Raw genomic sequence first — 11,214 nt, forward strand, 5'->3', positions numbered from 1 at the left:
ATTGTATTGTGTTGTTGGTATGATTTAAGTTTTGATGTTACGTCCATTGGCGTCAGCCCTTTGGTTCATGAAACTCGATAAACCGGCCTCTGTTAACCTCACGCGCAGATAAAACCTGCAACCTCTTTCGTGACCCCACCCCCTCCCCTCCCACCCTCTTCCCCTTTTTTTTTTCCTTTTGCCCTTTTCGCCCCTTTCGCCCCCGTCTCACCAAAAATTGCGGCTTTCCCTTCTTCCAACCAACTTGAGCCCTCTTTACCTATGTCACCCCAGCTCATTTTCCCTTCTCCCCTTGCGGTGACCCCGACCGGGCAACGGCAGTACCTCACCCTCTGGGTCGTTGGGCCACGAGACCGCACCCTTCCACCACAGAAGTCCTCAGCAACAATCTTCGTATTCTGTGAGAGGCCCGTCATGGAGCCCAAAGCCCCCCCCCCCCATGTGCTACAGTGCTCATACCGATGGGTTTAAAACCTTGGGCAATCCAAAAGGATTGCCCATTCTACGGACCTTGAACACATTACACCGTCTCGTCATCTCATTATCTAGTCTCACTACTCTTACAACTACTCGCCATACTACTTTTCTAGATGGCTCTTGACGAATACGTTGTGAACGGCCGCAAGGTGCCCCTATCAGACATCGTGCTCACATTGAAACTATCGGCCTTCGAAGGCTGCGGACCCTTTGTCCAAGCCAACCGTTCTCGCTTCGACCAGAGTTCTAGTAGCGCGTTGCTCGACCGCCGTGAGCGAGCTGGAACGGAAGAACGCGATTTGACCTTCACCATCGTCCTAGCCTTCTCCAACCCTCCGGGGCAATCGCGATCCCAGTTCATCATCGGGCGTGACCCCAAGTGCTCCGACGTTGTCTGCAATTCCACTTCCGTCAGCAACCAACATATCAAGTTTGCCGTCGAAGGTGATCACGTCGTCTTGTACGATGTCTCCTCGCGGGGAAGCAGTCTGGCTCTGGGTAACCGCGGAGCGCAGGAGACATGGCCGAAGCCCGGCATCCCCTTTAAATGCATCTTACCCCCAGGGTGCACTGTCACCCTCAAACTAAAGGATAGTTTGGCATTCCAGATCCGAGTTCCCAGCCGCGACGGCCCCCGACTAGATGAGTTTCGCAAGAGGCGCGATGCATTTCTCGCCAATTGTTCTGACCTCGGAGGCTTGAGCGTCGCCTCCCAGGTCCCAACGGGGAGCGCAACCCCCTCACACTTGGCACTCGAAAAGCGGCAACATATGTACTGGTTTGCCAAAGAGCTGGGGCGGGGTTCGTTCGGCACCGTCTATATGGTGCGCCGTGTGCAAGACTGGCAGATCTTCGCCGCGAAGCAAATCGTCGAATCCAATCCCAGATTCCAATCCATGTCCAACTCCCAATCCACGCTCAAAAACAAAAAGAACACAACCTCTGGCTCTAACAAAAGAGACCTGAGAAGGGAGATGGAATCCTTGCAATCCCTCAGACACGAACGCATCGTTAGGTATATGGACTGGTACGAAGATGTGCCGGGCCGCTGGATTCTTGTCATGGAATATTGCCAACACGGCAACCTTGAACAAATGATGAGGGATCGAGAAAGGCCCTTCACAAAATCTGAAATTGCTGAGATTCTAAAGCAGACGGCTGAAGGATTGCTTTACATCCACGACCAAGGCATCACACACCGCGATCTCAAGCCTGACAACATCCTCCTGCGCAGCAATACCCCCCTCTCCCTTGCCCTAGCTGACTTTGGTCTGGCAAATAGAAAGGGCGGCAGCCGCTCCCGCATGGAGACAATCTGCGGTACCGCGCCCTATATGGCTCCCGAGATATGGGGAGCCGGCTACACCAATGCCGTCGATATCTGGGCCCTCGGTGTTGTTGGGTTCGCGCTGATGAACAATGGGCTGCCGGTCCCGTCTGGAGACCGTCCGCCGACCTACTCAGACTTTGCTTTTGACGAAATAGAAAATATGTTTAACCGGAATCCCAGTGACCGGCTCGTGGCTAACGTTCGGAAGATGCTGGCCCGAGATCCCGAAGACCGACTCCCGGCAGCCGAGTGCATCGAGGACGCAAACGAGTTACTTGACTTTCTGCGCTCAAACCAAAATCAAGATGGCCATGTTAGCGGTCGATCGTCGCGCGAGCTTAGCGGCCAGACGTTCCGATCGTCCGAGATCCGGGCAATTGAGGAGAAGGAGTTCCAGACATCAAGATTCCGGGCCGCCGTCGCAGCTGCTGCGGATACGACACTCCCGGGTCAGAATCCCAGCCACAAACGAGGCACTGCCGCCCTTCCACGGTCCAACTCACTGGAAGCACCGTCACCCAAGACACCCCGTGTCAAACCACGGGATCACCTGGAACAGAAGGGTTCCGTCGTTCCGCAGCACCTCAACAGCACTTTAGTCACAGACGGGCATGGCCTACCTAAAAAGAACAGCCCCAGCGTTCTCCCGCAGCTCAGGCCCACGAACGTACGACGGACTGAACAGCGTGCCCTCGCGCAAAAACGGGCAGCAGGTCGCCAACTGCGGCCCGAATCACCCATATCGGCGCCACAAAACCCACCCCTCACGGGGGAAACAGCCCGCAGAATACTGCCTTCTATTGAGGAGGAGGATCAGCGGCCTGGGCAAAAGGGGCACGCCGCCGCTCCATCGCCAATGGCAAGAAGACGAAGCAACGCTACGGGTGCCACAGCGCAAGCCGGCAGCGGCAATGAAACGCAAAACAACCCGAGGAGGTGATTGGCTTTTGGGGTACGTGTGTCGTTCCTTTCTTACCTCATCTGGTTGCGTTTTGAAGGCAAGGAGTAACGGCGAGGGTGTTTAAGGAAAAGGGGTAAATATGTGGGGCAAAAAGGGGGAAACAAAACAATGCGGAGGGTGTATCAATCACCTTAGCGGAGACAATGACGACAATGAGTTGAATTTCCTTGATAATTAAAGACGGCCGAATAATTGTATGTCCATTCGAATACTTGCCGTTTCACTGCCATCCATCCTTCCAGCGTCCAATCCGGCATTTTCAATAGGACTTTGGTGGCACGGGTTGTACCTTGCAACAAACAAATGTGATTGATTGTAGATGACTTTTATCACGGGAGTAGCATGGTGTCTCGGACTTGAGGTTCCAAGATTCCTCTGACTGATGGAATGGATGACGAACCGGATTGTCTACGCCCTCAAGGGCCCCTGAGCTATAAACCGGCGTACCAACGGGAAGTGACAAATCTGGCTCGGCGACCCCAGACTCGTGTTTGATAGCTCCGGATTCCGGGACTTCGCCTTTGTTTCAAGTCTCAGAGTCCGGCCGGGCCAGGGATGCTCTCAGCCGTGCCGCAGCAACGGGTTGACGCCCGGCGACCGCAGTGTTCTACTGCCGGCTTAACACCATCACGAGAACCCCCCCTCCCCCCCCAAACAAAAAAAGCCATGTCGTATAACTTGCCTCCATGCGTTGCACAAACTCGACGCCGGGGTATCTCTCATCAGAAAATTCCACTCGATGATCTAACTGTGCAGGCTTTCAAGCGGAGGGATTAATCCAAGGTTGGGGGCCAAAATCCGGGAAGGCTATGCACTGCGTGTGTCACTATAGTTATTATACCAGCCGGGAGGCGTATGTTTAGGGCAGCCGGTTGGCTGTTTGAGGCCACGAGGCCATGGCTGTTGCAGCCTTCCCCTTTCAATGCATGTAGCTACGGAATTCAGCGAGATCAGCTCACGACACTGAAGCAACAACGGATTCCATTGTGGTGCAGTTAGTACAAGGACAGAGCGGGCTGGCGGCATCGTCGGGCGGGCACAGTTAACCAGATCTCTGACAACGTGAGACTCTATCGATGGTCAACGGGTTTGTCATCGGGCTAGGACATGGCCGGTACTGTGAGGACGAGAAAGCTTAAGAGGATGAGGTATTTGGTGAGCTTTATGGCATTAAAATGGGGATATTGAGCCGGGCATCGAATGCTCTTGTCTTTAGACAGAAACACGGTTCACCGCCCCCTCCCTTTTTCTCCCACCTACTTCCCTACCCTGATCTGCCGGCAGATCTAAGCATACAACTACAACACAACATCGATACACACCACCTACACACGTGAACCATTCTCCCAAGTTTCTTCCACCGGTACGTGTATACATATACAGTTCCCACACCAACACTCCACCCCCTTCTCCCTTCCCCTTCTCACCTCCCAAACTAACAACCGAACAAACCACCCATCCCAGCCAAAAGAGAACCAAAAAAAAAAAAGAAAACGAAACCCATGACAACCTCCTGCCCCACCTGCCACCACCCCATCGGCTCGCCACCCCCCCTACGGCGCACACAACGCCGGGTGCCCGCGATGCCGCGGCGCGCGGCGCGTCGCCTGCCAGCCGTGCCAGCAGTCCCAGTGTCAACAATGCCCAGCGGTGCCGGCGGTGCCTGCTGTTCCGGTCGGCGGTCGGCAGCCGCGGCCGTGTGGCGCGCGCAACTGCCGGGGCGGGTTCTGCGAACTGTGGGAAGTGTGAAGGACGGGCGTGGTGGTGGAAGGGCTGGGGGGGCCTGGGGAGGGGTGGTGGGTGGAGGGCTTGAGGTTGGGAGGTGAGAGTTCCTTGCAGTCAGTGTACAGGTACAGGTGCTCTAGAGGCCGGAACTCGAGAATAGTCATCTGCGGGCAGATGATAGATCAGTCTGAGACGGTATACCAAGGCCACGGCATCCAAACTGAATGGCCTGAATTCTGAACCGTGATGTGACATGTTTGGACTCTTGATGTGCACACGAGAGCAACTCAGGTAACGAGTAACATTAAGACTCTTATATTGGTTGGTGATTAGCCACTATTCTCCTCATTCTTCAACCAAGGAACCTCCTCGTTGGTACTTCCACGATGCGAGCAGTTGTCAAGGTCTGTGGGTCAACGGCTTGTTTACTTGAATGTCTGATTGGCCATGAAATTAGGACAGTGCCACTAAGACCACACTGTGAAAGCCACACAGTATGACCATGAAATAAAAGTTTGCCGGCCGTGACCCTTCCCCACCTTTTTCTTTTCTCTTTTTCTTCTTCAGAAAGTTTATCCCCGGAGACGCAGAATTTAGGCCCGATGTTTCGGAGAACTGGAATTCCAGGACTTTGTGTGTACATCGGGTTGTATTAACCGGGTAGAGGAATCGGCGTCCCAAGAATTGCTGCTATGCTTGCCCTTCTGGGCTGGCGATGAGTGAGCGATTCCGTTTGGCCTCGACATTTCCAGACTGGTTCATGATTTGAGTTGGGTGTGATATAACATTACCCGAGGCGTCCCAATGGTTGTTCGTCCAGCTGTCAGAAGCTTCTTGTCGCACAAGCACGGTTCAGCGACCATTTTTGCTCTCCGAGCCGTCTCCAGGCATGCCATGACTGATGTTGAATAACTCACGCCAGGGGCTGGGTGTTGACCCAAGGCAATCTTGGCCGATACGTGTCAAGCACCACTCAGCCCCTTATCGTGGATTTTTTTGCCAATCTTTTGTACCCAAAAATGTTTTACGACTCGGCATCAAAAATGCAAAGCAACAAGGAAAAACACTTCTAACCGAGACAAAAAACGTCACCTGTAGGATTCGAACCTACGCTCCCGAAGGAACTGCCTCGCAGCTAACTGTGAATTAGCAGGGCAGCGCGTTAACCACTCCGCCAAAGTGACTGATGGTATACCTTTTCACCTTTTATGCTCTTATATATGGCGCACTGGGCTACCTCTTGTTATTCGCCACACACACAACACTTCTCTTGCCCCAGTCTCCTAATAGCGAGAGGACACTGTTGCAATGTGCTTAGTTGATCTGGGTCCCTACCAGTTTGAGACCTTTGCAGAAAGCTCTTCCGCATATGGTGTGATTTGTGGCGTCCCGCTGGCCAGGAAAAGCGGGAGCCATGGCTTGACAGGGCCAGCAGCAATGTGGGCAAGTGCGATTGGACCGAGGCCTTTCTGCGCCTTGTTTTCTGACCCAACCACAGAATATTTTCTCTGATGGCAACCCCCGGCTTTTGTCATGCTGCGCATCAACATCAGCTCCTTCCCCAAGCCGTCAGTGTCTTGCATTTGCCTTCTTCAACCTAGTAAGGGGCTCGTTGCATGAACTTCTTGGTTGACACGCACGCGAGGGCTCACCAAATGTTCCCACCCCGTTTCAAATCCCATGCGGATGTCATGGGCTGCTCACACGACACTGCCATGGACAAAGTTTTTATCAGAGTAGGGCTTAAAACAATGACTCGCTGTTTATGGCACATTGTCTATGACACATTTGCCTGCGATCTATCAAATGTCGATATCAAGTGTTGCTAGCCATTATTATCCACCTTGTATACACCATATCTGCTATTCTTGAGATCGACTTTCAAGTGCTTGTATCCCACAGCCAAGACGTCGGCACACGAAGCCCCCATGTAAGTCGGAATCCGAGGCTGCTCTGGCGGGTACGACTCCGTTAATTCTCGAAACGTCAGTGGCTGGAATGGAAGACACGCCTCGGCAAACTGCTGGACGCTTAGGTTGCGACCCGCATGCGGCCTGCATCAAGATCTGCGCTTCGCTGTTCTTGGGGCTGGGCCCGGGCCAGCTGAACATGACTGGGCCTGGCTTTGCCAACTATGATGCGCCCAAACGCGCGCCAATTCGACGCCCAACAGCTCCTGGTGCCAGTCTTCCAGAACAACCCACTGGCGATCCGTTTGAGCCGGGCAGCCTGACTTTCATATGTCTCAGTACCCCTCCGTGGTCATCTAGCCCATCTAGGCCTGCTTACAGACTTATACACCCCATCCGTCCCACCCCGCTCAAACTTTTCTCTCCACACCTCAAATTCATGCTCTGGCACATGTACGACCATGTTGAACCGGGCTGACCCCTACCCCAGGAAGAAGGTTGCCGTCGTCGGCAGTGGCTGCGCTGGAATCGCGGCCCTGTGGGCACTGAACCGCAGCCCTCACGATGTCTACATGTACGAGGCCAGTGGGCGCCTTGGCGGGCACGCTCAAACGGTAGAGTTTACCAATGGGAAGTACAAGACGATGGTCGATACTGGCTTCATCGTCATGAACTCGGAAACGTACCGTAAGTGATGCCATCCGGTCAGCCATGATCTGTGCTGACCCCTGAGCAGCGAACTTTCTCAATTTCCTCAAGAGGATCGGCGTCAAGACAGACCCCACCGAGATGAGCTTCTCGGTGTCGAGGGACCAAGGCCGCTTTGAGTGGGCAGGCTCGAGCTTGGATGCCCTGTTCTGCCAGCGCGGGAATCTCTTCTCGCCGAGAATGTGGCGCATGCTCTTCGATATTTTCCGGTTCAACCAGTTTGCCCTGGATATTCTGAAGGCGAAGGAGCCAACCGAGGAGACAATCGGGGAGTACCTGGACCGAGAAGGCTATTCGAATGCGTTCCGTGACAACTATCTCATCCCCATGGCGGCCGCCGCTTGGAACACAAGCCCAGACAAGTTTGCCCTCGACTTCCCGGCAGCGACGCTAGTCCGTTTCTTGTGAGTAGCCCACGGTATAGGGCAAAGTTTTGATAACGCTGACAACCTGTAGGTGGAACCATCATCTCCTCTCGACCTTTGCCGCCCGGCCCAAGTGGCTGACCATTTCCACGGGGTCCAAGACGTACATCGACAAGGTCTTCCAGGGCTTTCCGCCAAACCACCTGCGACTCAACACGACTGTGACAGCGCTCACCAACGAGGCCGACGGGCGTGTGCGCTTGCATACCCAGGACGGCAATTCCGAAGTGTTCGACCACGTCATCTTGGCAACCCACGGCGACCAGGCGTACTCGATCATCCGCAACTCGGCAACCGAGGAGGAGAGGTCAATCTTGAAGAACTTCCGCACCTCGCCGAACGTGGCGGTCCTGCACTCGGACACCTCCCTGATGCCCAGGTCAAAAACCGCCTGGTCGAGCTGGAACTACATGACCAGGTCGGCGTCGCCCAACGGCAAGGGCAACATCAACCAGGTGTCCCTGACGTACAACATGAACGCCCTGCAGCACATCCCGCGCGACGCATTCGGTAACGTTCTGGTGACGCTCAACCCTCTCCACGAGCCAGACCCGAAAACGGTCCAGGGGTGGTACAGCTACCGTCACGCCGTCTACAACGCGGAGACCATCCGCGCCCAGCAGCATCTCGACTCGATCCAGAACACCCGGGGCATCAGCTACGCTGGAGCGTGGACCAAGTACGGGTTCCACGAGGACGGCTTCAGCAGCGGCCTGCGCGTGGCGGTGGAGCACCTCGGCGCGACCATCCCGTTCGAATTCAAGGACTCGACTTGCAGCCGCGGGGAGAAGCCTAGGCTGTCGCTTCTGGACTATATCTTTAGATTGTTGATTGCGCTTATCCAGATGTTCATCATTGAGATTCTGGATGGGCTGTTGAATATGGCCAGCAGAGCGACGACGACCCGGAGGTTGGCATCGAGGGTCAGTGGTCCAGGGGGTATCAACGGTCGGTTGCATGAGAAGGAACATTAGGTTGTATGGGATGGATGGGTTGGACAGGACTTTGGATTGCCCCAAATATATGTAGCGATAGCACTTCACATGAGATTTACGAATGAATGACATATACCCCTTTTCCCAGCTTTGAGTCCCTTCTTACCACGCAGTGATGGCTTGGGTATGAGCCAAGCCCCACCAGCCGGCAACACCCGCCAAGATTTCCAATTCCCCCCCAAAGCTCCAACCTTAAACTCCGTTCCCAGATCGGATGATCGTTCCCTAAGAAAACATACCCACCTCCACCCACAGGGAACTCGCTCCCTCCCCTCTCCCCGAGCTCACAACACAACCCCGACAATGAATCCAATACCGCGCTTCGCCCAGCGCGTGGCCACCGAAGCCTCGTCCAGCTGGTCCTGCCTCTTTTGCCGCCGCGCCGGCGCCCAATGGCAGCAGCCATCAGTAGCAGCTGCGGCTAGATCCGGCTCGAACCGTTTCTTTTCACGGAGCTTCCCCAGACGCCAACAGCAGCAGCAACAGCAGCATGGGCAGTCGCAACAACAGAGGAGGATACCGGACGGGGCGGCGCCGGGGATGGATAAGATGAGCGAGGTGTATAAGAGGCGGAATCGGTCGACTGCGTAGGGACTTACTTTTCTTTCCTTTTCGGTCTGGAGTCGGTGGGTGGTTGACTGGCTCTATGGCGGTGGTGATGGTGGTGGTGGTGTCGTAAGGGAGGGTTGTTGACCGGTGTGTTTCTGTCGCAGGTACTACACCCTCAGCATCATCCTAGGGACGGTCGCGCTGTCATATGGCTCGGTACCCATGTACAAGATGGTCTGGCCCCCCTCTCCTCCCCCCCCAAACCTTCACTCTCCCTACAAGTATATTCGGCACTGGCCGCTAATCCCCCACCAGAGATCTGCCAAACAACCGGCTACGGCGGACAGCCCGTACGGGCACACGGCACCGCGGGCAGCGGGGACGGCTCCCCCGAAGACCTAGCCTCGCGGCTCGAGCCCGTGACGGACGCGCGGCGGATCCGCGTGACATTCTCGTCGTCCGTGTCCGACGTGCTACCGTGGAAGTTCACGCCGCAGCAGCGCGAGGTGCGCGTGCTGCCCGGCGAGACGGCCCTCGCCTTCTACACGGCGACCAACAACTCGGACAAGGATATTGTTGGGGTGGCGACGTATTCCGTGACGCCGGCCCAGACGGCGCCGTATTTCAGCAAGATCCAGTGCTTCTGCTTTGAGGAGCAGCGGTTGGCGGCCGGGGAGACGGTGGATATGCCCGTGTTTTTTTATTTGGATCCGGATTTGTTGAAGGATTTGAATATGCGCAATGTGCATACCGTGACGCTAAATTATACCTTCTTTAGTAAGTCCTTTTTTGTTTGCTCTACTCCTCCTATGAATCAAAAGGTGAGGGTGGTTGCTGACTGTTAGCAGAGGCGAGGTATGACGATAAGGGCAGGTTCCAGGGCGCGCCGGGGTTTTGAGGAGTTGGTGGAGGAGGCGCTCGCGGGTGGCATTTAAGTAAGATACAGTGTATGATGACATGTACTACATAAAATGGTCTGGATAGACGGCAGAGGTCGGCTGAAAAGGCTCGCCATGGTTGACAAATAGAGATTATACCCCCCTCTCCGGCACCCACCGGGTATCTTACTCAATCCAATTGCCCGGTCTTGCATTGCAAATCTTTCATGGGATATCGAGTCATGTTTACAATATCATACAGTCATGGTACATACATACAGCCAGGCTATCCAAAAAACAAGGCATCCTTACGCCCACTCCTCCTATACATCCGCCGCCTCCCTCGCCCTCCTCTCCCTCTTCTCCCTCTTCTTCGCCCCCTTCATACTCTTCCTCGGCCGCGCCCTGGTATCCCGCTTGGGCTTGTTCAACATCCACGCATTCATCGGCGACCGATACCCAATAAACGCCCCCTCCGGACTATACACATCAATGACAGGCCACCTCGCCTCCACCCCCCTCTCCTCCTCCTCCCTCGACCTCCTCTTCTCCACATTCACCGGCTCCGGCCGCAGATCCAGCGTCTGCATATTCCCATCCCCCCACCCCCCATCACCACCACTGGGGAACAGCTGCCGCGTGCGCACCTGCACCACCACCTCCACCCACCCACACCCCTCCACCAGGATGTCCAGCCCCAGCACGCGGTACGGCAGCTGATCCACCTTCAACCCGACCGCCTCCTTGCGCGTGAGCGGGCCGGTGCGGGCTTTCGTCACATCGTAGCGCAGCTGAAAGGCGCCGGCGTGACGGATCTTGGCGCCCGTGCCCGGCAGGGCGATGTTCTCGACGTGGGGCGCGTCGGGGGCCTGGGTCTGCACGGCGACGGCCTTGTCGGTGGCGGTGGTGTGGGCGTCGAGCGGAGTGAAGGCGTACGCGAGGAAGACGAGCTCGTCGTCGCCGGCGGCGGCCGTGTTGCGCGGGGTGAGGCGCAGGAAGCCGCCGAGGAGGAGGGACTGGCCCGGTTTGAGCACCTGCTGCTCCGGGAGGACCCGCGCCTTCATGATGAGGGAGGAGCGTTGGGACGGCGTGATGTGGTACTCGAGGTCGCTTCGCGCGAGGCCGGGGAGGTCGATCAGCTCGCCGCGGCCCGAGCCGAAGGGCACGCGGATGGGTGAGGCGGTCGTGCCTGGAAAGGGGGAGACGACGGGCATGGGGGGTAGTTGGTCTCCGCTTGGGGAGGGCGGGAGGAGGGA

The 11,214-nt window shown here is 55.9% G+C and overlaps 5 protein-coding genes and 1 non-coding gene across 6 annotated transcripts in view; 4 read left to right on the plus strand and 2 right to left on the minus strand.

Annotated features, from left to right (window-relative positions):
• Positions 1-590: 590 nt before the first annotated feature.
• On the plus strand, positions 591-2,747 carry CHGG_10324 (uncharacterized protein; the record flags this gene model as incomplete). Its single annotated transcript, XM_001228250.1, has 1 exon — positions 591-2,747. One exon carries the CDS (start codon positions 591-593, stop codon positions 2,745-2,747), a length of 2,157 nt encoding a protein of 718 aa, XP_001228251.1.
• Positions 2,748-4,408: 1,661 nt separating this feature from the next.
• On the plus strand, positions 4,409-4,926 carry CHGG_10325 (uncharacterized protein; the record flags this gene model as incomplete). The annotated part of the gene is made up of 2 exons (XM_001228251.1): positions 4,409-4,590; positions 4,827-4,926. The coding sequence occupies 2 exons, from the start codon at positions 4,409-4,411 to the stop codon at positions 4,924-4,926; spliced, it is 282 nt and encodes a 93-aa protein (XP_001228252.1).
• A 653-nt stretch (positions 4,927-5,579) lies between these two features.
• CHGG_11239 lies at positions 5,580-5,677 on the minus strand. The gene has a single exon. It is a non-coding gene; the product is annotated as a tRNA-Ser (tRNA).
• A 1,187-nt stretch (positions 5,678-6,864) lies between these two features.
• Positions 6,865-8,510, plus strand: CHGG_10326 (uncharacterized protein; the record flags this gene model as incomplete). Its single annotated transcript, XM_001228252.1, has 3 exons — positions 6,865-7,090; positions 7,140-7,515; positions 7,568-8,510. 3 exons carry the CDS (start codon positions 6,865-6,867, stop codon positions 8,508-8,510), a joined length of 1,545 nt encoding a protein of 514 aa, XP_001228253.1.
• Positions 8,511-9,080: 570 nt separating this feature from the next.
• CHGG_10327 (uncharacterized protein) lies at positions 9,081-9,978 on the plus strand (the record flags this gene model as incomplete). Its single annotated transcript, XM_001228253.1, has 4 exons — positions 9,081-9,118; positions 9,245-9,296; positions 9,398-9,857; positions 9,926-9,978. The coding sequence occupies 4 exons, from the start codon at positions 9,081-9,083 to the stop codon at positions 9,976-9,978; spliced, it is 603 nt and encodes a 200-aa protein (XP_001228254.1).
• Positions 9,979-10,281: 303 nt separating this feature from the next.
• The window catches only part of CHGG_10328 (uncharacterized protein), a gene marked incomplete at both ends in the record, with an annotated part of 2,188 nt that continues 1,255 nt past the window's right edge, over positions 10,282-11,214 (minus strand). The window contains one exon of the mRNA XM_001228254.1: positions 10,282-11,147. Coding sequence (XP_001228255.1) covers positions 10,282-11,147 — 866 coding nt within the window. The remainder of the gene's footprint in view (positions 11,148-11,214) is intronic.

This window comes from Chaetomium globosum, genomic scaffold (genome assembly GCF_000143365.1).
Source record: "Chaetomium globosum CBS 148.51 scaffold_7 genomic scaffold, whole genome shotgun sequence".
NCBI lineage: Eukaryota > Fungi > Ascomycota > Sordariomycetes > Sordariales > Chaetomiaceae > Chaetomium > Chaetomium globosum.